The 21,551-nt window shown below is 44.2% G+C and overlaps 1 protein-coding gene across 3 annotated transcripts in view; it reads left to right on the forward strand.

The window, feature by feature from the left end:
- ADCY5 (adenylate cyclase 5) overlaps positions 1-21,551 on the forward strand; it is a 285,163-nt gene that overhangs the window by 178,267 nt on the left and 85,345 nt on the right. For all 3 annotated transcript variants that reach the window (XM_077320443.1, XM_077320440.1, XM_077320441.1), the window contains exons 4-5: positions 15,964-16,075; positions 16,225-16,352. In XM_077320443.1, the coding sequence (XP_077176558.1) occupies positions 15,964-16,075; positions 16,225-16,352 (240 nt within the window). The remainder of the gene's footprint in view (positions 1-15,963; positions 16,076-16,224; positions 16,353-21,551) is intronic.

Raw genomic sequence — 21,551 nt, forward strand, 5'->3', positions numbered from 1 at the left:
GGATCTAGGCAGCCAAAACACAGGGTTCATGACATCAGGGGTGGGCAGGATGTGTGTGTGGAGGTAAAACACACACACACAGGGTGTGCGCAAGGCTTGATATAGTGTTTGAAATTCCCGGGCCAACCCCAGAACTGCCCACTGGGAGGTCCGTGATTGTTGATTGGTCTCTGATATTATGAGTACCTGATAGGTGGGTTTGAACAGTGAGGTCACTAGAGTGGGAGGTGTGGAGTAATCTCATCAAGTAGAACAATACCTTGGCTAGGTGTAATGTGTCGCTAATGGCCCTGTCTTTGTTTTATCAGGAAGGACTGGGGGAAGACATTTGGGGATAAGAGGTGCTGCTAGGCAGAAATTACACTGGGCAAGAGAGACAAAAGAAGTTGCAGTTAGTACCTGGAAGGGATATTCCTTTCCTTCCTCTAATGGTCTTTGGCTGGGGGGGGGGGCGTGATTTAGATATCGTGCACATTTAGCTCAGTCAGTTGGGCAAGGAGGAAATGTAAGAAATCTAGTGAAGCCCAAACAAGATGGAGACCTGGCCTGTCTTCCTAGGTTTGTTGAGAGGCCCTACTGACTCCATAGTCAGTCTCTTCCAGGCTGGTTTCTGTGTGTGCCACCTGCTCAGAGTCCAGTCATGGGCTTCTGTGCATGAAGGTGTTTTATTTTCCAGAAAGTGGAGAAGGATACAAGGACTATCTTGGACTTGATTCTCACCAGGAGGGAAGACCTGGTAGATGAGGTGAAAATACTGGGCATCCTGAGTTGTAGTGACCATGTAATTTTGGAATTTAAGATCCTGGGGAAGGGAAAAGCTGTACATAGTCAGATATAGGTTGGACTTTAGAAAAGCTAATTTTAACAAATGTAAAGTTATGCTGGGTAGAATACCACAGTCAGAAATGCTTAAAAGGGACCAAGCCCTATGAAGATAGGTTGAGGGACTTGGGAATGTTCAGCCTGGAGAAAAGGAGGTTGAGAGGGGACATGATAGCCCTCTTTAAGTATTTGAAAGGTTGTCACTTGGAGGAGGGCAGGATGCTGTTTCCGTTGGCTGCAGAGGAGAGGACACGCAGTAATGGGTTTAAACTACAAGTACAACGATATAGGCTTGATATCAGGAAAAAAAGTTTCACAGTCAGAGTAGTTCAGCAGTGGAATAGGCTGCCTAAGGAGGTGGTGAGCTCCCCCTCAATGGCAGTCTTCAAGCAAAGGTTGGATACACACTTTTCTAGGATGCTTTAGGATGCTTAGGGCTGATCGTGCGTAGAGCAGGGGGTTGGACTAGATGGCCTATATGGCCCCTTCCAACTCTATGATTCTGTGATTCTAAAAAGAAGGGAGCTAAAGAGGAATGGGAGTTTCTTATAACTTAGGATGAATATAAACAGCCAGTGCTTTTATGGAGAGTGTTAGTACAGCTAGAGTTCTGTATGAGCTTAAACTAGTGAGAGACGCTAAACACAACAAAAAAGGGGTTTTTTTTGGTTATGTTCAGAGTCAGATATAAGAATAAGGAAGCAGTAGGCCCATTGTGGGAAGAGGAAAGTGAAATTCAAACAGGTCATGTGGAGAAGCCAGGACCGCTCAATGCTTACTTTGCCCTAGTCTTCTTATGCAAGGGAATTGGTTCTCATCCTGACAAAAAGAACACATGGAGAGGGAAGGGAATCGCAGCCTAGGATAGGCATGGTGTGGTACCTATACATCTAGCATCTGAATCATAGAATCATAGAGTTGGAAGGGACCTCATGGGTCGTCTAGTCCAATCCCCTGCACTATGTAGGACACTCACAACCCTATCACTCATCCACTGTAACCTGCCACCCCCTTGAACCTTCACAGAACCATCTCTAAGTGAAATGAAGTCCATAGAGCCAGATGCATTTCATCCAAGGGTATTAAACGCTGATCCTTTCAGTGCCTCTGTCCATTAGTTTTGAGAAATTCTTGGAGAACAGGCATGGTACCAGAACACTAGAGGCAGGCAAATGCTGTCCCCATCTTCAGGAAGAGGGAAAAGGAAGATCACTAACCTGTCAGCTCAATGTCTATACTAGGAAGGATATAAGAACAAATCATCAATCAGTCCCTGAGCATTTAGAAAGGATGGCTGTGCTTACTAAGAACCAGCACAAGTTCCTCAAGAACAAGTCATGACTGACTAACCATCTTTCCTTTTCTGAGAGAGTTGGATCAGGAGAATGCTATGGACACAGTTTATCTTGATTTCAGTAAGGCTTCCGATAAGGTTCCACAAGACATTCTTTTGACAAGTTGGTAAAATGTGGTTTGGATCCTATTACTGTTAGGTAGATTTGTAACTGGTTGACAGATCACACCCTAAGAGTACTTGTTAATTCTTACTCATTGTCAGTGAGTCAATACTTGGCACAGGAGGACTTCTCAGGAGACTAGAAATCTGGCTTTGCAGGATGAGGACTGAATGCAGGGACCCAGTTGCTCGAAGTCATTCCAGGATCAGGACTTGGGGATTGCCATAGATTGCAACTGCGGGTCAGTCTGGGTGCACTGTTTGACTACTGGTTCACCTTTGCCCACAACCCACACAGTCTGTGCTGAAACTCTGACCTTAGCCTGTTGGACCTTTAGACTGCTTCTGGACCATGCCTTGACCCTCTGCCTGATGCTTGGCCCAGCCTCTGACCATGCTTCCAGTTGCTGCCTGCCCTGACCTTGGGCTGTGTTCTGATTATGCTCCTGACAGCTGCTTGCCTCGACCTTGGACTGCATCTCTGACTTTGGACTGGAACACCCTAGAGCAGGAGTAGTTAAACTGTGGCCCTCCAGATGTCCATGGACTACAATTCCCATGAGCCCCTGACAGTGAACGCTGGCAGGGGCTCATGGGAATTGTAGTCCATGGACATCTGGAGGGCCACAGTTTGACTGCCCCTGTGCTAGCTCCATGCATATCCTGCTGAGCACCACATGCATGCTCTTGGAGAGGAGTGAAAAGTGAAGTGCTTCAGGGATTTCTCCTGGGCCCTGTGTTGATCAGCATCTTCATAAATGACTTGGATGATGGAACAAAAGGGAATAATGCTCATTAAATTACAGATGATATTAAATTGGAGGGGTAGCTAATACAGTAGAAGACAGAGTCAAGATACCAGGTCATGACAGGCTGGAAAACTGGGCTAAAACTAATACAATGAATTTCAACAGAGATAAATGTAAATTTCTGCATTTAGGTAGGAAAAAATAAAATATATAATTATGGGATGGGGAAACTTGTCTTGGCAATGATATATATGAAAATCCTGAAAACTGGATCCTGGGGAGGTTACTGAAGGCATTTGGGCCAGGTAAGACAACAGAATTTCTCTTTCCTGCTCTTCTGTGGCTAAGATACATCATAATCAGGCCTGGTTTAAGGATTTGCAGGGCCTTAGCAGGCAAGTAACTGGTTCTGTTACTTGTGCTGTGCAAGTAACTGTGGGCCTCCCCTGCCAGAGATAGAAGGAACTTAGGAAGCAACTGACAGCTTCACTTTGCTGAAAACACTTCTTGGACCTTAGTGGGACACACAAGCACAAAGCCCCAGTATCTCAGGGAACCTTCACACTTACGCAGCTTGTGGTCTACACGCTTGCTGAATGAGCAATGTGCATGCGCAGCTACTAGGAGAGCATGCACATCGCCCCTTTTTCATTCTTGCAGTCCACAAGCTTCATAAGTATGGAAACTCCTAACAAACACAGTGTGAAGGCCCCCAAACCATGCAGCACTGCAGGGTTCCTGGAATCGTGGGGCCCATAGCATGTGCAACATGCACTACTGTAATAAACTGCTTCTGATCATAATCCCACCAAGGAAAGGAAGGCTCTGACTTTGTCCTCTTTAGCTCAACTCTGCAATTTACAGGGAAGAAGAACATTGGGCTACAGGAGGGTGGGGGGGGGGCGTCTGTGTTCTTGAAGAGGGAGTGTGATGTAACATTGTGCTGTCCAATACAGCTTGCAACAGAGTGGCATTTGCCATTTATACTTGTGTGCTTGATCACTCCTTGAAAGCGACATCTGTGTTAGTGACCTGCCTGGGCTACTGCTATCCGTAAGCGGATGGGACTCTAAAGACAGTAGTCCGGCTATGCATGGTATTGGTTGTTGACTGGAATCTCTCAAGTGTGCAGTCCTGCACTACAGAGAAAATCAAAAGCCCAGCTGCTTGTTAGTACAAATATAGTTAGCATCACTAGGTGCAAAAACGGCAGGTGGTTATGACTTTGCAGTCACTTAGCGGTCTATCTCTATCTGCAATTACAGAAGGTTCTGTGATGTTATAATTCACACCTAGCTGGCCACTCTTTGCACAGATGTCTGTGAAAGGCACGGTCAGTGTCTAAAGGAGTGTTAGCTGGCTTAATGATGACAGTCAGGAAATTAGACAAAAGAGTAAGAAAAAAAGATGCATGTGGAAGTTACAGAACACTATTTGGATTAAGTTGTAATTTCTGGTGTAGTGATTAAAAGCAGTGGCCTCTGGTCCGGAGAACCAGGTTTGATTCCCCCCTCCTCAACATGCAGCCAGCTGGGTGCCCTTGGGCCAGTCATCATTCTCTCAGCACTCTCTCAGCCCAGCCTACCTCACAGGGTGTCTGTTGTGGGGAGAGGAAGGGTAGGCAGATGGTAAGCCGCTTTGAATCTCCTTCGGGTAGTAAAATGCTGGGTACAAAAAAACAACTCATCTTCTTTAGGAATTAAACTGAAGACCAAGTTAATGTGAATTTTTAACCCTTTCATGCCATTTAACTAGGAATTGGGGTGTTGCATAGTTCTTTGTGCTCTTCTGTTACTCATGAGGAAAGTATAATCAATATTAATGCTTGGGAGCTTAGAACTAGGGGCTTGTAATTATTCCAGACTTATTAATGTAGAATAACAAAGGGGAGTGGCCTTTTTACAGTACAGCCCAAATAAATATTTAAATTAATGAGAGCGCCTTTTAGAAACTTTGCCTCCTAATTGTTATTAGGACTAGTCAGTAAGTCAGAATGTCTCAAATTAATGTCAGCACTCCCTCAGTCTGCAATACAGATGTACACTCACCTGGAATACCAGAAGTAAGAAGTAAACAGTAACTCACACAACTGGAATAATAGGATTGAAGGGTACAACTCATTTAAAAGGGTCAGAAAAATAAAGAAGGGGGGAGGAGTAGCACTATATGTTAAGTATATACTTGTGAGGAAATACATGTGTCTGGGCATGAGAGTTCAGCTGAGAGTCTTTGGGTAAAAAAAAAAGGAGTAGGAAATAATACTGGGATTATGGTAGGGGTCTGTTATAGACCACCAGACCAGGCAGAGGACTTGGATGAGATGCTCCTAGACCAGATTACAAAATTCTCAGAGAGTTAATACCTTGTGGTCATGGGAGCTTTCAATTACCCAATATCTGTTGGAAGACCAGCTCTGCTAAAATGAAAATCCAATCAATTCTTGACTTGTCTTGCTGACAACTTCACCCTGCACAAGAGGGACCTAATTGGTCATCTGAGGTGCCAGTCTTTGACACAGCTGGAAGGGTGCCAAGTGAACCCTTCCCGTGGAAGTGACCAACTCAGCCATGGCCTGAAGAAGCAAACAGCCTGGTGCATTGCCACCACTTGGTGCCCGGCAGAGAAAGCAGAGACTGCCATGGCTCCTGCAGCTGGTTTGCCACCTCGACAGCAAAGTGTGTGCCTGTACAGACAGGGCAGCAGCTTCAGTCATTATGACCGGCCTTCCTGGGAGAGAGGAAGCAGCGTGGCAACGGTTGTGCTGCCACTGCCGCAGCTGATCTGCCTTCCCCAGGCAATGCATGCCTGCACGACAAAGTGTAGCCACAGACCCCATGGCAAACTGCTGTTGCACACAGGCTGCTGGGGTAGCTGCTCACTCATGCTGCCTTTCCGTCCTCCCCAGCAGCCTAAGGGAGGGAGGGAGGAATGCTGGGCAGTTCCCACTGCCTGGGCACCTACCAGGCTATGCTTGCAGTGGCTGGGTGGCCATCTAGCTCTGTACCCTCACAGCAGAGAAGTGGGATTCCAACTGGCCAGTTGTGTAGGGCACCAAAACCCCTTGGGCCAGCCATGATGAAGAAGCATGAGGGATCCCAGCTGAGATTACTCCCTGAACAATGACTGAATAGGCCAATAACTAATAGTATATTTTTCTCATCTGCCTCAGTATTCCTATTCTGCTGAAGTGACCATGATAGACATATTTTTGGAATAAAAATTGTGGAAGGAGCAAACGTGCACCCTGAACAAGCCACACGAGGGACTTATTTATTTATTTATTTGTTGGAACAGCCTGGGCTGGGACATGCATTCACTTTTGTGCACTTGGAACTGATAGAAGAATTCTATGAAATGAAAAGGCTTTCTATATCTTTTACATTATGGGATGGTATTCACAAGGTGCGATTTCACCAGTTCAATTTAGATTCTATTTCTGTGTGGGTCAACATGTCAACTAGCACTTGGTCTGCAGTTCTGAAGCTCTTTTTGGAACTAATCACCTACTTCACTTTCAAGTACCTTGAACTAGAACTCATTCATTCAGAGAAATGGCTTGATGATGCCACTTCTCCCTTTATTCCTGGGTGGCTCATTGCTTTCCTGTAGATGCCTTTATAATGTTTGGAAGGCTTGTTCTCACAAGCAAAATGTGAACTGATTTAAAATAGTAAATTCCAATAGCAAAAAAAAAAAAAAAACCTTTGGATTTGAAAAGAATGACCCAATAGAATTCAAAATGAATATTAGCAATTGCTTTCAGAACCTTCCAAAATGATTCTGTTTTAAAGCAGATTCACTAAGAAGCCAACTTTAAAAATAATGTAAAAGACATCAAAGTCTGCTTTAGTGTGATTTTATCTATGCCAGGAAGAATAATGGATAGAGACTGCAGCTTAGGCTAAAAAAAGTCTGATCCAGCAAGGAGGTTAATACATTATAAGGACATAGTCTTAGCATCGGTAGACTATAGTTTTATTCCCTTACTAGATTATATGCCCATTTTAAAGAGTAATAAAATGGGTGCTAGGAGGGCTCAGGCAAGGGCACGGCGATGGCGAAAGGGGTCTGTGTGGGCCGAGAGAAGGCTTCCCGGCCCACCCCCCACCCGAGGGTGCCCGAGTCCTCCTAGCCCCCATTTTATTATCCGGAGCCTTCTGACATTTCCAATAGGTCTCTTTTGAGCTGAAACCCGAGGCTCTCTGGAGCGTTCTGCCGGCCGGCGGAGCAGGCTCGCAGTGTCTACGACGCTGCGAGGCTGCTCCTCCGGGCGACAGAAGGCTTCCCGTCCCCCCACCCACCCACCCACCCACCCGAGGCTCTCCGGAGCCTTCTGCCGGCCGGCGGAGCGAACTTCGCGCCTCTCGCCGCGTCAGGCCGGGAGCAGCTGCGCGCGGCTCACAGTTGCTGGGGCTGGGAATCGGAGGGACCAATCGGCAGGCGCTTCGCGCCTGCCAATTGGTCCCTCCGATTGTCTGTCATGAGGAAGGGTCCAATCCGGACCCTTCCTCATCACGGACAAAGCCCACCTCAAGGCTCCTTAATGAATTATTTAGTCCGTGGCACCCGTGGCGCCACGGGCGGTTTAAAGATGCTAAAAATTCAGTGTGCAAAGGAGCCCTGAGTCTTTCACCTTTCCAATTTCCAATATGAGCCATCCTTGATTGACTTCAGAATAAATTAACTAGGGCTAGCCAGCCTCTGAAAGCAAATATATGAAGGCTGCCATCTTCCCTGGGAATTAGTACCATTGGATTCTGCAGGACTTATTTCTGTAGGGAACGGACAGCATGTAATTTAAACGTGACATTTAAAAATTGGTCACTACACAGTGCTGAGGCTTAGCTCTTTTATTAAATTAAACCATTTTGAAGACACACACACACACACTCCAAAAGGTGAAGCGGGTTTAAAATTTGTTAGATGCCAGACCTGAGTTATAATTCATTCAATTTAATTGTGTCCCTGAAATCAGCTTTAAAGATATAGACCCTGTAGGAACTCCTCTGGGTCTTTTTTGTAAACATCCAGCAAGGATCTCATTCTATGGGAAGGAAGGATCTGTTGTTAGAGAGTTTGAATGTAGCACTTGTTCCCTTGTGCTGTATATAAGAGCAAGGATCTATTTAACTCTCCTGCTTTGCTTTTCATCACTGTCCAGTTCCTGACACCACATTCCTGTCCAGCTTCATTTGACCTAGGACAACCCCTTGCCCTGCTTTGTGATCTCCCTCCTCTCCTCCTAAATCTCGGCAGTGTTTAGGCAACCCAGTCTGAAAATCTCTGTCCTGGTGTGTGTGTGTGTTTGTGTGTGTTTTTTTGTTTGTTTGTTCCAGGCCAGACCAGTCTTATCCTAAAATAAAAACAAAAACCTACTAACTTCCCCAAGCTCTGAGCATCAGAAAGTTGTCAGTTGCTTCCATTGTGTCCAGTTTCTTAAGCCAGGGCTGCATTTGCAGGCCTTTGTTGTTCCATGGCCCTATAAATAAAGCTATTAGCATCAGCATGTAAATCAGTTTCTATTTTTGTTCAGTGCATTGTTTGGGGGAAACTAGGCCAGTTATTCAGTGGGAATTGTTTTCTGTCCAGCATCAAGCTTTACCCGTTTTTTCCAGGCAGTACTGTTTTGCAAAATATCTCTATTGTGCTTCATTTAAAATGGAACAGGTTGTGGTAGGCAAATCCAGACTTCTGGAGGCTTTGGTCTTCTGGAACAGATGTAGCTGAGCTTGTACAAGATCTGATGTGATTTGGTCCTTCACTTTACATTATCAATTTGTAAAAGGCAGCTTTATTAAAATACAAGCACTAAAGCCTGTTGTGTGTGAAATACATCATGCTCTAGATAGTGGTTGCTATGGGTATTGTGTAGTTATGATGGGATAATGTGATTCAGCATGTGGAACCGTTGGCAGAATGGCAATCTTCCCAGGGCAAGAGATGTGGGTTCCCTTCTGTGTGTTGCCCCATGGGTTTGTTTGTTTGTTTTCTGGGTTGTGTTTGGACAAGATTTGTATCAACATTAATTTTTTAAATATATTGTGCATGTGATTTGTTATTGTTTTGTTTCCACATTCTTGAGTAATGTTGAGTGCATGAATCTGTCCTTGCTGACAGTTATAACATCATCCCTCTCTTTCTGTTTTTATGTGGAAATATTCCAATTTGCAGGGTTAGTCTTAGATTACTGAATTTTTTCCCCGAGGTACCCCAAACACTGTCTTTCTGGATGGAAGTTGGAAACCACCCTCCAAATCCCCCGCAAGCTCATCCAATAAAGTGGTGGTTTCATCCACTGTTTTTAGGGGGGGCTTCCCTCTGGAACCATCTAAATTGTGAACTTGCCTGTAGGACTGTTCTAAGCCTATCGGTTGCTTCAGTTCCTCTAACGTCGTTGCTTTACTTCCCTCAACTCACCTGTTCAAGGTTCTGTCTAAATGACAACCTAGCTGGGCATATGTTTCACCTGGCTTCCTTTTAATTTCTCTAAACATTTTTCTGTTACTAACCCCATCTTGGTGAGGTCAAGTGCAAGTCAGTGAGGCGGCCATGTCTCCCCTCATGCTGTTTGCTCTTCCCAAAACGACACATGGGAGGGAAAGGCTAAATCCCTTCTCTAGCACTGTGACCATGATTTGAATCAGACCTTGGTGCTTGAGGAAGTAAGTTCCCCACAGTTTCTATGTCCTCCTGACACATATGGTTTGAGCCTAAGTCACTGAAGTCAGGAATGTTAGAAGCACTTTGGACAGATTTGGACGGGGATACAAAATACCATTGCTATCCCTGGTTTTCCCTACGTTTTGCTACATACTGGGACCAAGGAAACGTCAATGGCAACAGTAGACTAATCAATGGTCTCCCAAACTGTAACTGCAACTTGGGGAACTGATTGGCGCATCCTGCATAATTCCAGCGTTCACACTTCCAACAGATTTGTTATTGCCTTTCAAATTTGGGAGCAGGTATAGTTAATGTTGTTTTCCCAGGTTATTGCTGCAGTGCACTTACTGTATATGTTGTTGGCACCAGTTCTTTTGTTTGCTATAAGGGGTGGGTGGCACAAGCAGTTCTCTTAGCTTAGTCACTGACACCTCATGGAGACCGTCACTGGTTGTTTCCTGGTATAACTCTGATCTATAAAAAGGCTTATTATGGATTAGATGCTTTTTGCATACCAGAATTATACTGGAAGATAACTAGTGACGTTCTTCACAAGGAGGCAATAACTAAGCTAAGGAAACTGCCTGTACTACCAGACACATTGTAGGACAATAAATTAGTTGGTGCCAGTGTATATCATATAGCTGAACTGTGTAGTGCATGAATAATTTGTGCATGAATAATCTACATACACAAAGAGCCAAGATACGGCACAGGCTGTGGTTCATAATTGATCTTCCTTTCAAGTCCAAACTATTATAACACACATTTTATTCCTGTACTGAAGTGCTGGTTTCCAAGAGTTTATCAATACAAAATGATAAAAATACATATAGTGACATGGAATACTCTCATTTTCTTTGCATTAAATAGAACCCTAAAATCCAGATCACTGGTGTGAGAGCAACAGATACTGTGTATATAAACTGTCACCATAACAGCAGTAAGTTGTTTTGGGAAGCACAGTGAGAAGCCAGGACTGGGAAGGCCATAATATAAAGCCAGTTTTACTTCTGTCGTTCTGTAACACTGTGTTGAGCTAAATTGTTCAATTGGTGTCCAGCTGTTTTATCATTGTGATAAGGAACACCATGGGACTCAGTGGTGACAAATATTGTTTGTGTACCTGCTCCTTTTATGTAACTGAATATCTCTCCCTAGTGCTCAAAGAGCTATTTTAAGGCTTGCTTTAAAATCTTCAAGATTTCTGACTTCTGCAGTGGTCATTGTATTTCAGAAAGAAATGATCCAGTATTTTCTTGTGATTTCCTGATGTTCTCCTGCTGGGCCTGTACCATGGTCATCAGCAGGTTGCTTTTCTGTCTGCTGTCTTTCTTGGAAGATGAGAAGTTATATTAAATCCTCTCTCCAGAAATAGACACCCTTAAACTTAGGGCAAATAGATGGGGAAGAAATGGAGATAGTGACAGATTTTATTTTCCTGGGCTCCAAGATCACTGCAGATGGGGACTGCAGCAAAGAAATTAAAAGACGCTTGCTCCTGGGGAGGAAAGCTATGGCAAATCTAGACAGCATCCTAAAAAGCAGAGACATCACCCTGCCAACAAAAGTGCGTTTAGTCAAGGCTATGGTATTCCCAGTTGCAATGTATGGCTGGACCAAAGTTGGACCATAAGGAGGGCCGAGCGTCAAAGAATTGAGGCTTTTCAACTCTGGTGCTGGAGAAGACTCTTGCGAGTCCCTTGGACTGCAAGGCGAACAAACCGGTCAGTCCTAGAGGAGATCAGCCCTGACTGCTCCTTAGAAGGCCAGATCATGAGATGAAACTCAAATACTTTGGCCACATCATGAGAAGGAAGGACTCCCTGGAGAAGAGCCTAATGCTGGGAACGATCGAGGGCAAAAGAAGAAGGGGACGACAGAGAATGAGGTGGCTGGATGGAGTCACTGAAGCTGTCGGTGCAAACTTAAATGGACTCCGGGGAATGGTAGAGGACAGGAAGGCCTGGAGGATCATTGTCCATGGGGTCGCAATGGGTCAGACACGACTTCGCACCTAACAACAACAAAACTTAGGGTTCCATGTCTCTGCGGGAGGCTTTTAAATGTCACCCGAGAGGTATGAGAGCTACTTTTCTGCAAGCAACTTTCATGTAGCTGGAATGATATGATCCAACAATTGGGTCCTTGAAAGGGAAGTGACAATTCTGCAGCGCAGGTCCTTGCATCAACCTCTGACCACATGTTGGCTACTTAAATGTTACCTTAGGCATGTTAATAGATAAATCACTTCTATACTGGTAGGGCACAGAAAAATTGCTTCTATACGAGTAAGGTCAACTTTTGAAGATGACTTTTGGGCAAGGTAGAACTATTTGTTTGCCTTTTGTGACATTTAAAATAACGTATTGTGCCATGCCCCTTCAATGGACTTTGAAGAGTTTAACTCTGCTTAGGATATTTATTTATTTATCATGTGGAGTGTATGTAGTATAGCCAGGAGATCTTAGGAGTGACTGGCAGCAAGACAAGCTATGTTTGGAGATGTTTTGCCATTGCCTGCCTCCACATCATGACCCCCAGTGTTCCTTAAAGATTTCCTATCCAAATACTAGCTGAGGTCGACCCTGTTTAGCTTCTGAGAACTGACAAGACTTGGGCTTCCCTGGGCTAGCCATCAACTTAGCACTATTAGAGAGAAATCCTTCTCAGGTCCATTCAGTGGGGTTTTCTCCAGCCAAAGTGTTCTTAGGATTGCACTGTTAATTGACAGTTGCTATCACACTTGGCAGGAGTTGTCTCATTGTGCACACTGCAATATACTTTTAGTGTCCCACCCATAAATTGCATATTAAAAGTTGTTCATTCTTATAATAGCCAGCAACTTCAAAATTAACGTTTTGCTTTTTGATAGAATGCTCTGGTCCAAGTGCTAACATAACTGACTGAGTCTTCTAGGCAATGTATCAATAACATAAATAAACAAACAAAAATGTGACAAGGGGGGTAAATAGAGTTTTTGGAAGCTCATGGCTTTGTTCTTTGAATCTTAGCTATTACTGCATTTTAGAAGCTAGGATGGAATGCAGCCCTTTTGTTTTTCTTAAGCATGTTATTCTTTGGGGGCCTCCATTCTTGTGATTCTTGCAAATAGGCACATGGTCCAGCTGAGACGTTTTTCTTCTTTGATATTCTCAGCCTTCATTTAGGCAAGATGAGCTTGGAATGCATGATCATCAGACAGAAGCCTCTAGCGATGCGTATGGTGGTGAATTCTTGAGCTGATAATTATTTTGCTTTCTCCTTCTGCTAAACATCACATGGATAGAGGAAACAAACCCTGGGCAAAGCAATCCTTGTCTTATTGTTCATCCTAGAAGCAGCTTTCTTGTTTCAAAGAAGGTTATTTGTGCTCCCATGTCTGTGGCAAAGAATGTGTGCCTGATCTGAGCAAACTTAGAAAACGAGTCTAATGATGTTGACATATAAACATCTCTCTTTCATTTAATACTCATTTGCATGGCCAGATAATCAGATTGGTGGTGTGTTCTGATAAATTTTCATCTCTACAAGCTGAGAAGTCTCCAGCTATCTAAACTGATTCTGTAAAAATGCACTTGTTTAATGGTCTAGAGTGGGGGTCATCAACCCCCGGTCTGTGGCCCCCTCCGAGAGCGCAAACGTGCATGCACGGCAGCTCCATGCATGCACGTTTGTGTGGGGCTGCTGCGCATGTGTGGCGCCGCGGGTCGCTCTCTCCCCCCACCCCTTGGAAGCGGGCCGCAACAAGAAAAAGGTTGCGGACCACTGGTCTAGAGGAGTTCAGTGTGTCAAACAGAAAGCTTGTACCCATTCTTTAATAATTTTCCTGTTGCCTCAGGCACACACAAATGAAAACACAGAGAGGTTTTTTTTTTAATGCACACCTTTTAAAACAAAGTATTTTATTGTACTAAAAGCTAAATTCTGGTGTTACTTCTACACAGAGGTTGTGCTCTGATTTGGCTTCCAAGCTGGAATGTCGTTTTGGAGCATCCACATTATGTCATCGCCTAATCATCCACATTCTGGGTTTTCCCCTGCTTTGCTGCTGTTTCCCCATGATCTTCTAATCACACTGAATTCTCAGCTTTCGTTTTAAAACGTAATTCTCAGCTTCCGTTTTTAAAAGAAAGCCCTTTTCATTGTGGAAACGTAAAGGAACACCTTGTATCTCTGCAGTACAAAAGGATAGACTCTTTTTTGTTGGGGGGGAAACACTGAATTCAGCAGAACCTGGTAGACTTTGGCACTAGGTTGTTATAACATTACTGTGAAATAGCAATGTAGCCATTACCATATGTTTTGGAAAATGCTCCTGTGGTGGTGAGGAGTGACAGCCATACAAAGCTGTACAGCAATACAGAAAAGGTAGCGAAAACTGCTGTATGCTGCATGGTCACCGTGAATGCTGCTGCATAAGCAGCAGCAGCAATGAGAGCTTCATACAGAACTATCACCATGAGGATGCAGCCAGACTCAGACTAGACATGATGAAGCAACCACATGTGCCTATTCGAAGCTTTGTCCCTGACTCCATTCACACATAAAGTGAGGAGTAGGTTTTATTTTTACATGAAAGAGGTGTGTTAGGAGAATGAGGTGAACATAAAAACATAAGAAGAACCCTGCTGAATCAGAACAGGAGTCCATCTAGTGATCAACCATTCCCCTGGAACTACAAAAGCAGGGCATAGAGGCCAAGTCTATCCCTGATGTTGCCTCCTGAATCTGGGATGCAGAAATTTAGTGGCTTCAGAATATCGAAGTTCCCTTTGGTCAATGTGGCTAGTAATCACCAATAAACTTATTCTCCATGAATCTGTCTAATACCCCTTTAAAAAGGAAGGGTAGAAAGCTTTAGCTGGAGCTTTCCAAACATGTACTGGATAGCTATTTGCCAGGAATAGACTACGGTTCCCCATTAAGATTGGGCGCTTTGGCGTCCAAAGTGGTCGTTCGTGCCCAAAGCAGCCAGTGCCATGGGGCGGGGGGGGGGGAGGCGCCGCCGACTGGTGCTCCGGCATCGGTGCCACCCCTCCCGTGCCGCAGTACTGGCTGCTTCAGGCATGAACGGCTGATTTGGACGGTGAAGCACCCAACCCTATTCCCAACCTTGTTGAGCTCATGAGCAGTTTTGGAATTCTGAGACTGGGTAGTGGGAGTTGCTACAAAAAATATTGGAAAGTCCCAAGCCAAACAGCCCCCTAAGACTGCTTCTAAATGGTCCCTATCTGCAGATAACACTATGCTTTGTGACTTATGCCAGATATAAAAGCTTCTCCACTTTTAAATTGCCATCAATTGTATTTTGCTGCAACACAGCCAACTCTCTGGAATTACTCTCCTTCTAATGTTGTTTATTATAATTTATCAAAATGGGGGGACTGTGCAGTTTAAGATTCACAAGATTATTCTTGTGGTGAGGATAGACATTAAACAGAGTCAGTTGCCCATCTAAATAAATATTGCTTTATTTTGGTACAGAACGTTTTTGCAGGCTACGGAATCAAACCAAAGTTGCCTAGATGTGTGTGCAAACCATCAGCAGCCCATTGTGAATTATTTCAGTAGCCCGCTGGAAATAATCATTGTTATTAACATGTGGGGAGTCTCAGTGCCTACTAATAAATGTCCATTAAGCTTTGGATATGAGCTTAAACGTTATTTTATATTTCCGACTTAGCCATAAATGTAAGAGAAGGGAAGCATGGAGCAGTGGACAGCCTGGCAGTGTAGACAGAATATGTAGGCACTTGGGCAGGCATTTCTGTGCTGCTTTTCTCCCCCATGCTTGGGTTGCCAGAAGCCTGGAACAAAATTGTCCTGCCCTGTTAATAGAAACTCAATGTGGGGAAATGGACAGCCAAAACTTTTCAGAGCATGGAGATAAATATCATAAAGTCCTATGAAGCTTCTATTAAAGAAACAAGATTGCGGGGGGGGGGGCAGGGGCAGTCTGTTGACCACCCTCACAGGAAGTGCAAAGCGGCTTATAAAAAAACAGAAAAAATACAATTTAGATAAATAAAGAAGAGAAAATAACCATTCCCACTCCCTGGGGTGGGGGTGGGGGTACCATCCTTGGCTGACCCAACATCTGACCCTACAGTTCATATCCAGAGGTTGCTACTTAAGGGCCCAGAAACCTTGTTGGTGTTAAAGGTGGCTTGCTCCTGCTCCTCCCCAGCATTATTTATTGGTTGATTTCTATACCGCCTCTCTTGATTTACCATTTTTGTTTTTCCCTCTTCTTATGTCTGACCCGTTTAGCATTCTCTTTGCCGACATTGAGGGTTTTACCAGCCTGGCCTCCCAGTGCACTGCTCAGGAGCTGGTGATGACGTTGAATGAGCTCTTTGCAAGATTTGATAAACTCGCAGCCGTAAGTGGGCCTTGTTTGTGTTATCCTTGGCATTCTTGCTCTTTTACAACGGCAGCACACCACCGTGTTGCAGTCTGGATTTCTGATAAATGTTGACTGCCCTGTTAACATCCTGAAATAAAAGTGCATATTTTCTCCCTGTTTTGTAGGAGAATCACTGTTTGCGTATCAAAATCCTAGGTGACTGCTATTACTGTGTGTCTGGGTTACCTGAGGCAAGAGCAGACCATGCACACTGCTGTGTTGAAATGGGAATGGATATGATAGAGGCCATCTCGTAAGTATTACATTTCCCAGCAAGGGGAATGTAGAAAATCAATTGTGTATGTATGTTTCCAGTTAGGATTACATGTTGTAAACCATCAAGTTGTGCCTATTTCTTTCTGCCAGTTCAGCGGTGACCAAATTTTGATGTTGAACGGGAGATGGAATACTTGTGCAGCAACAAAGAAGGTTGCATTTGTAGGAGTGGGCTATATGCTGAGTACATGTACTACCAGTGCCAGTCTCCAGGTGTGGCTTCCCAAACCCTGCCCTCCGTAGGCTCCACCCCCAAAATCTCCAGGTTTTTCCCAACCTGGAGCTGGCAACCCTCATTCCTGTGGTCTTTTCAGGGATCAGAAGACAGCTGAACTCTGGCTGTGAAGTTTTCAGGTTTCAGTACAGGGAAGGAGTGGAGAATGTTTACTTGTTTTTTAAGGAGTCACTTGGTACACTCCATGTTTGGTGGTCAAACAGAGAACTACACACACTTGATCTTAGCCAAAAGAGAACTGGGAATATTTTGTATAGTCAGGCCCTTTGTGTAATGCACTTTCCCACAGGCTACATAGGCTGACGTACATGAGGAAAGCTCATGTCCAGGGCCCACAGGATGATACTGACAAAGACAACTTTTGAGCACGAGAAAGGCTCATTCCTGTACAACTGAAGATGATGCAGCCAGAATTACAGTCCCGCTAGCTGCCAAGATGGACCTGGGTTCTCCATGCTCTTCATGTGTCTTGAAAAACGTGATCTCATGGAAACACTGCTCTGATTACAAGTGCTAATTGCCCCGGAGAATAATGCCCTGACTCTTCATTAGAGGCTGATCAGGATATTATCTATCATGTGATGTTATTTTCCTCCATGCTGTGAAGAGCTTCAGCTGCCCAGTTCTACACATTAGGCTTCTGTTAAAGGGGCAGGATATTTTTCTGCAACCCTAGTTTTAAGCAATTTGCTTGGGTGATAGCTGGTGTGGACTTTGGTTTATTATGGTTTGAACAGAGTCCTTATGTGCTCATTTTGTTTTTGGTATTAAAAGAACAGGAGCTGCAGATAAATTAATTCTTAGTTAAGGGCCTCATTGCCCAGCCCGGAGATACTCTACAAGGATTAATCAAGTTCTTATGTGTGTTGGGTCTCAGAAACTATGTAAGACACCCAGTGTGGATATGTAACAACACTATAGTCCATTGCATTTTATGTTATAACAGATTTCTTTTAAGAAATATCTCCATGTGCTTTAAAACTTGTAATTCTAAACAATGAAAGCCAGTCAAAATATTGGGTAAAATCCTGAGAAAGTTGGAATATGCTAAAATTAATGTAATGTGGGTACTTGATCGTCTTCATGTGGACATAGATATACTCAATGTTGTTGTTGTTTTTTGAACTGCCCCTTTGTTTCTGTTTACCTCTGGGCATCTGTATTCTAAGGCTTCCTTTGGTGGTAGAAAATACCAAGTCACAACTGGCTTATGGTGACACTGCAGGGTCTTCCAAGCAAGAGATGAATAGAAGCGATTTGCCCCTGGACTTGGTAGTCTCACATCCAAGATCTAGCCAGTACTGACCCTGCTTAGCTTTTGAGTTCTGATGAGGTTGGATTATGGTTGGGTTCTGTGCTCTTTTGCTAGTACGTACTGAAAGGTACATGTTCTGTTTTCATTTCCAAAAAGCATTAAAAAGTTCAGCTGCCATTTCAAACCTTCCTTACCGTTGCGTGTCAGAGGAGCTCTGTCCATTCATCAGAGGGAAGGCAGCAGGAACAGAAAGTTGCTCCCTGCAGATTCAGCAAAGAGATAAGATTGTTAAATCCTGTTCATCCTGCACAAAACAGGAGCCAGGTTTTTGAAAGTGTCAAGGAACAAAACTGGAGTGCACTTCATTGCCAGTCTGCATACTCACTTGAATTCAAACAGCACCATAGAAAGATGACTGTGCCTTACTTGTGGCATCCCTCAGGTCAGAGGGCCATTCAGTAGCATTATCTGGAAGTGAGAAGATAAGGCATTGTACAGACACATCTGCCTCACAGAAGCTAGCAAGCATTTTGATAGAAAAATGTTGCTTGCTTTGTTATACATGTTGAAAGGAGTTGTCCTGGCACATGGCCCTGAGCTGAGGTGTGACCCTGTGCCTTTTCCCCCTTCCACACACTTGAGGTTATCTGTGATATAAATACTTTGCATAGGGCAGCCTTATATCTGAGTACCCCATTTACCGAGAACCCTGAGAAGAACATAAAAAGGGCCCTGCTATATTAGACCAGTGGTTCATCTGGTCTAGGGGTTTCCAAAGTGGTTGGTATGCCCCCCTGGGGACAGTGGAAGAATCCATGGGTACTGAAAAATTTGGGGGCAGTAAAGGGCAAGAAGGAATTTGAGGGCAGTAGGGAGGCAGCAGTCTGACTCTTCTTGTTGCAGCTGCATTTTCCTAGCCAGAGACATTCCAAAGAGGCTTGCCTTGGGTTGTGCGCGGCAGCATCTGAATCAGCCATTCCAGGCCAACACAACCAGTGCCACGCTGCGGGGGGGGGGGGGGAGCGGAGGCACGGGCACCGGTGCATAACTTGATGCATGCCTACGTGTCTGTGCCAAGTTATGCATCTGTGCCCACTCCCCCCCCCCCACACATACACAGTGCGGCACTGGCTGCAGCCAATTCAGACGTCTAGGCTTGCCATTGCCTCCCTCTGGGTAGTAGTGACCCTGGACTTCCTTGGTGGTCTCCCATCCCAGTGCTGACCAGGTCCAACCCTGCTTAGCTTCCTGAAGGAAATGATAACTTCCGAAGGTGGGCTGGAGAGGATCATATTCCTGCTGAGCTTCTTCCCCTCCTCAGACTCTGTCTTTCCCAGGCTCCACTCCAGAGCTCAAGGAATTTCTTACCCCAGAGTTGGTAACCCTTCTCCAAAAGTCTCCATCTTTCAGAGACTGTCTAAATCTTCTCCTTCTTGCTCCTAGCCATAGGATTTTCCATTGTTGCTTCTCTCTCCCTTTCTTTCCCTGTCTGTCTTTCTCCCCAATGAGGACCCAAAGTGGCTTTTACAAAAAGTGGCTTTTTCCAGACTAGAATATGGCCACTGCACAACAACCAAAAAAGAAGTGTAGGCAATACATTGTATTCCGAATTGGAAATAAAAGAAGAAAAATGTGATGAGCATTATCAATAAGGGGGCTGAAGGAAAGCAGTAATTAATCCATGCAGATAGAATTGTGTGCTATTAAACAAATAAAGATAGTTTTAAGATGGTTTGCAAAGCTTCAAGGCCATGTAGCCAAGCCACTCTAGAATATTATGCTATCATCATAAAACGTATATGCTTCAACGCTTACTAATTTCAATGGACTTTGATGGGTGTAGCCCTGTTGATGATGGCATTATTAATTACTCTTGGAGTATCTAAGTCGTTTATGCTTTTCTAAAGAAACAGGCTGGCTAGAGTTAGAAAGACCGAATTTGGTGGATTGCACTTTGTATACAGGAGTGCTCTTTGTAAAAAAAAGCCCAGAGTCTTTTCTTTTGCAAGATTAAACATCCCATTAGAATTTTATTTTTATTTAGTATTATATTTGCTGACTGCCACTCCCATTCCAGCTGGCTCGTGGCAGTTTACATCAGGTTTAAAATACAAACCCACAATAACCATCAACCCTAACTCTCCCACCCTTCTTCCCTCCTCTAAAACTCAATGGGCCCCACCAGCTCTATGCCACAGAAGAGGGGTGTTCTGAGGGAGGACTCAATAGATGTTCCTCATATCAGCCTGGTGGAAGAGCTCTGTCTTTCAGGCCCTGTGAAACTGTGATAGCTCCAACAGGGCCTTTAGATTTTCCCACCAGGTAGAGGTCAGGACCAAAAAGGCCCTGACCCTGGTCAAGGCCAGGCAAACCTCCTGTGGGCTGGCTATCACCATCCTATTCAAATTCACAGAGCAAAGAGCTGTGTGTGGGGCATAAGGAGTTAGATAGTCCCTCAGGTACACTGAACCACAAATGGCCATGAAGATCCAAGGCAGAACCTTAAACGTTGATGGATGGATAGAGTATTTTTATTCAGGCCTGTTGGCAATGCTGCTTTTAAACTGTTTAAAAATGGGACTGCCTGACTGAAGCTTAGGAGTAGGAGTAAGTAGGTGATAGTGGTGGCGGGGAGCAACCTCATGGCTGAGTCAGCATTCAGTTTTTTGGTATGCAGTGTCTGGGAGTCACACTGTGGCTTTTGGCCAACTATGATTCTGTCCTTCCTTCCTTCCTTCCTTCCTTCCTTCCTTCCTTCCTTCCTTCCTTCCTTCCTTCCTTCCTGATATGGTTAATAGCTCCTCCTGTATTGACAGGAGTCCTGTGATGGGAGAAAGTATAATATATACTTTTTTGCAATGTCATATTTGAATTATAGGAATCTTCTAAAATTTTAATGATTCCATTTTGATGGCATTTAGTGGACCCTAACAAACATATTAGTAATGTTGTGTATTTGTTTAAGGACTAAGCACAAGTTTCAGGCTAAATTAGAAAAACTGGAGAAGCAGTCCAGGGCATGTGGATTATTTACCTGATCTGAAATTTTATGGATAACTAATATTTAGCATTTATAATTATATATAATTACCTGGAAAGAAAGAAAAAATCCTGTTACTTTAGCAGAGAGTTCATAGGATGTTGGTTTACTAGAGAAGTTGCTTACCTCCATGCCATAAAAAGTTTCAGCTGCCAATCCTATACATGAAGTCTGTTAAATAGATAGGACACTTTTCTCTCTCCAGACTGTTGGCAATACAGGAAAGGGTCAGGACACGGGAGGCAGGACAAATGATAGTCCAAATATCAGTTGGCGACCACAGCCGGGTGATTTTTTTACCCATGGTTGAATCTGGCCTGTGATCTGTGCTCTTTCCAGTGAAGAAGAACAGTCTTGTTCAACACATGGATAATTTTCATCTGTACCACAACCATCCTGGAAATTGCCTTGTTGTGTCTGTTCCCCTCCACAGCCACAGCGTGTCCAGCAGCAGTAATCCAAAGCAAGCACTTGGGGTCTTTCAAGGCCAAGAGTTGCCTCATGGCAGCCACCCTAATCCCTAGATATAATTTCCTTGCAAAATTGCTGCATTCTTCCAAGTCAACTTTTGCCCTAAAAGGCAAAATCCCACAAAGCATTCCAATGATAATTTTGGGAGCAAACTCTAGGACATTTGAGAGCTCAT

Source organism: Paroedura picta, chromosome 2 (genome assembly GCF_049243985.1).
Source record: "Paroedura picta isolate Pp20150507F chromosome 2, Ppicta_v3.0, whole genome shotgun sequence".
Taxonomy (NCBI): Eukaryota; Metazoa; Chordata; class Lepidosauria; order Squamata; family Gekkonidae; genus Paroedura; species Paroedura picta.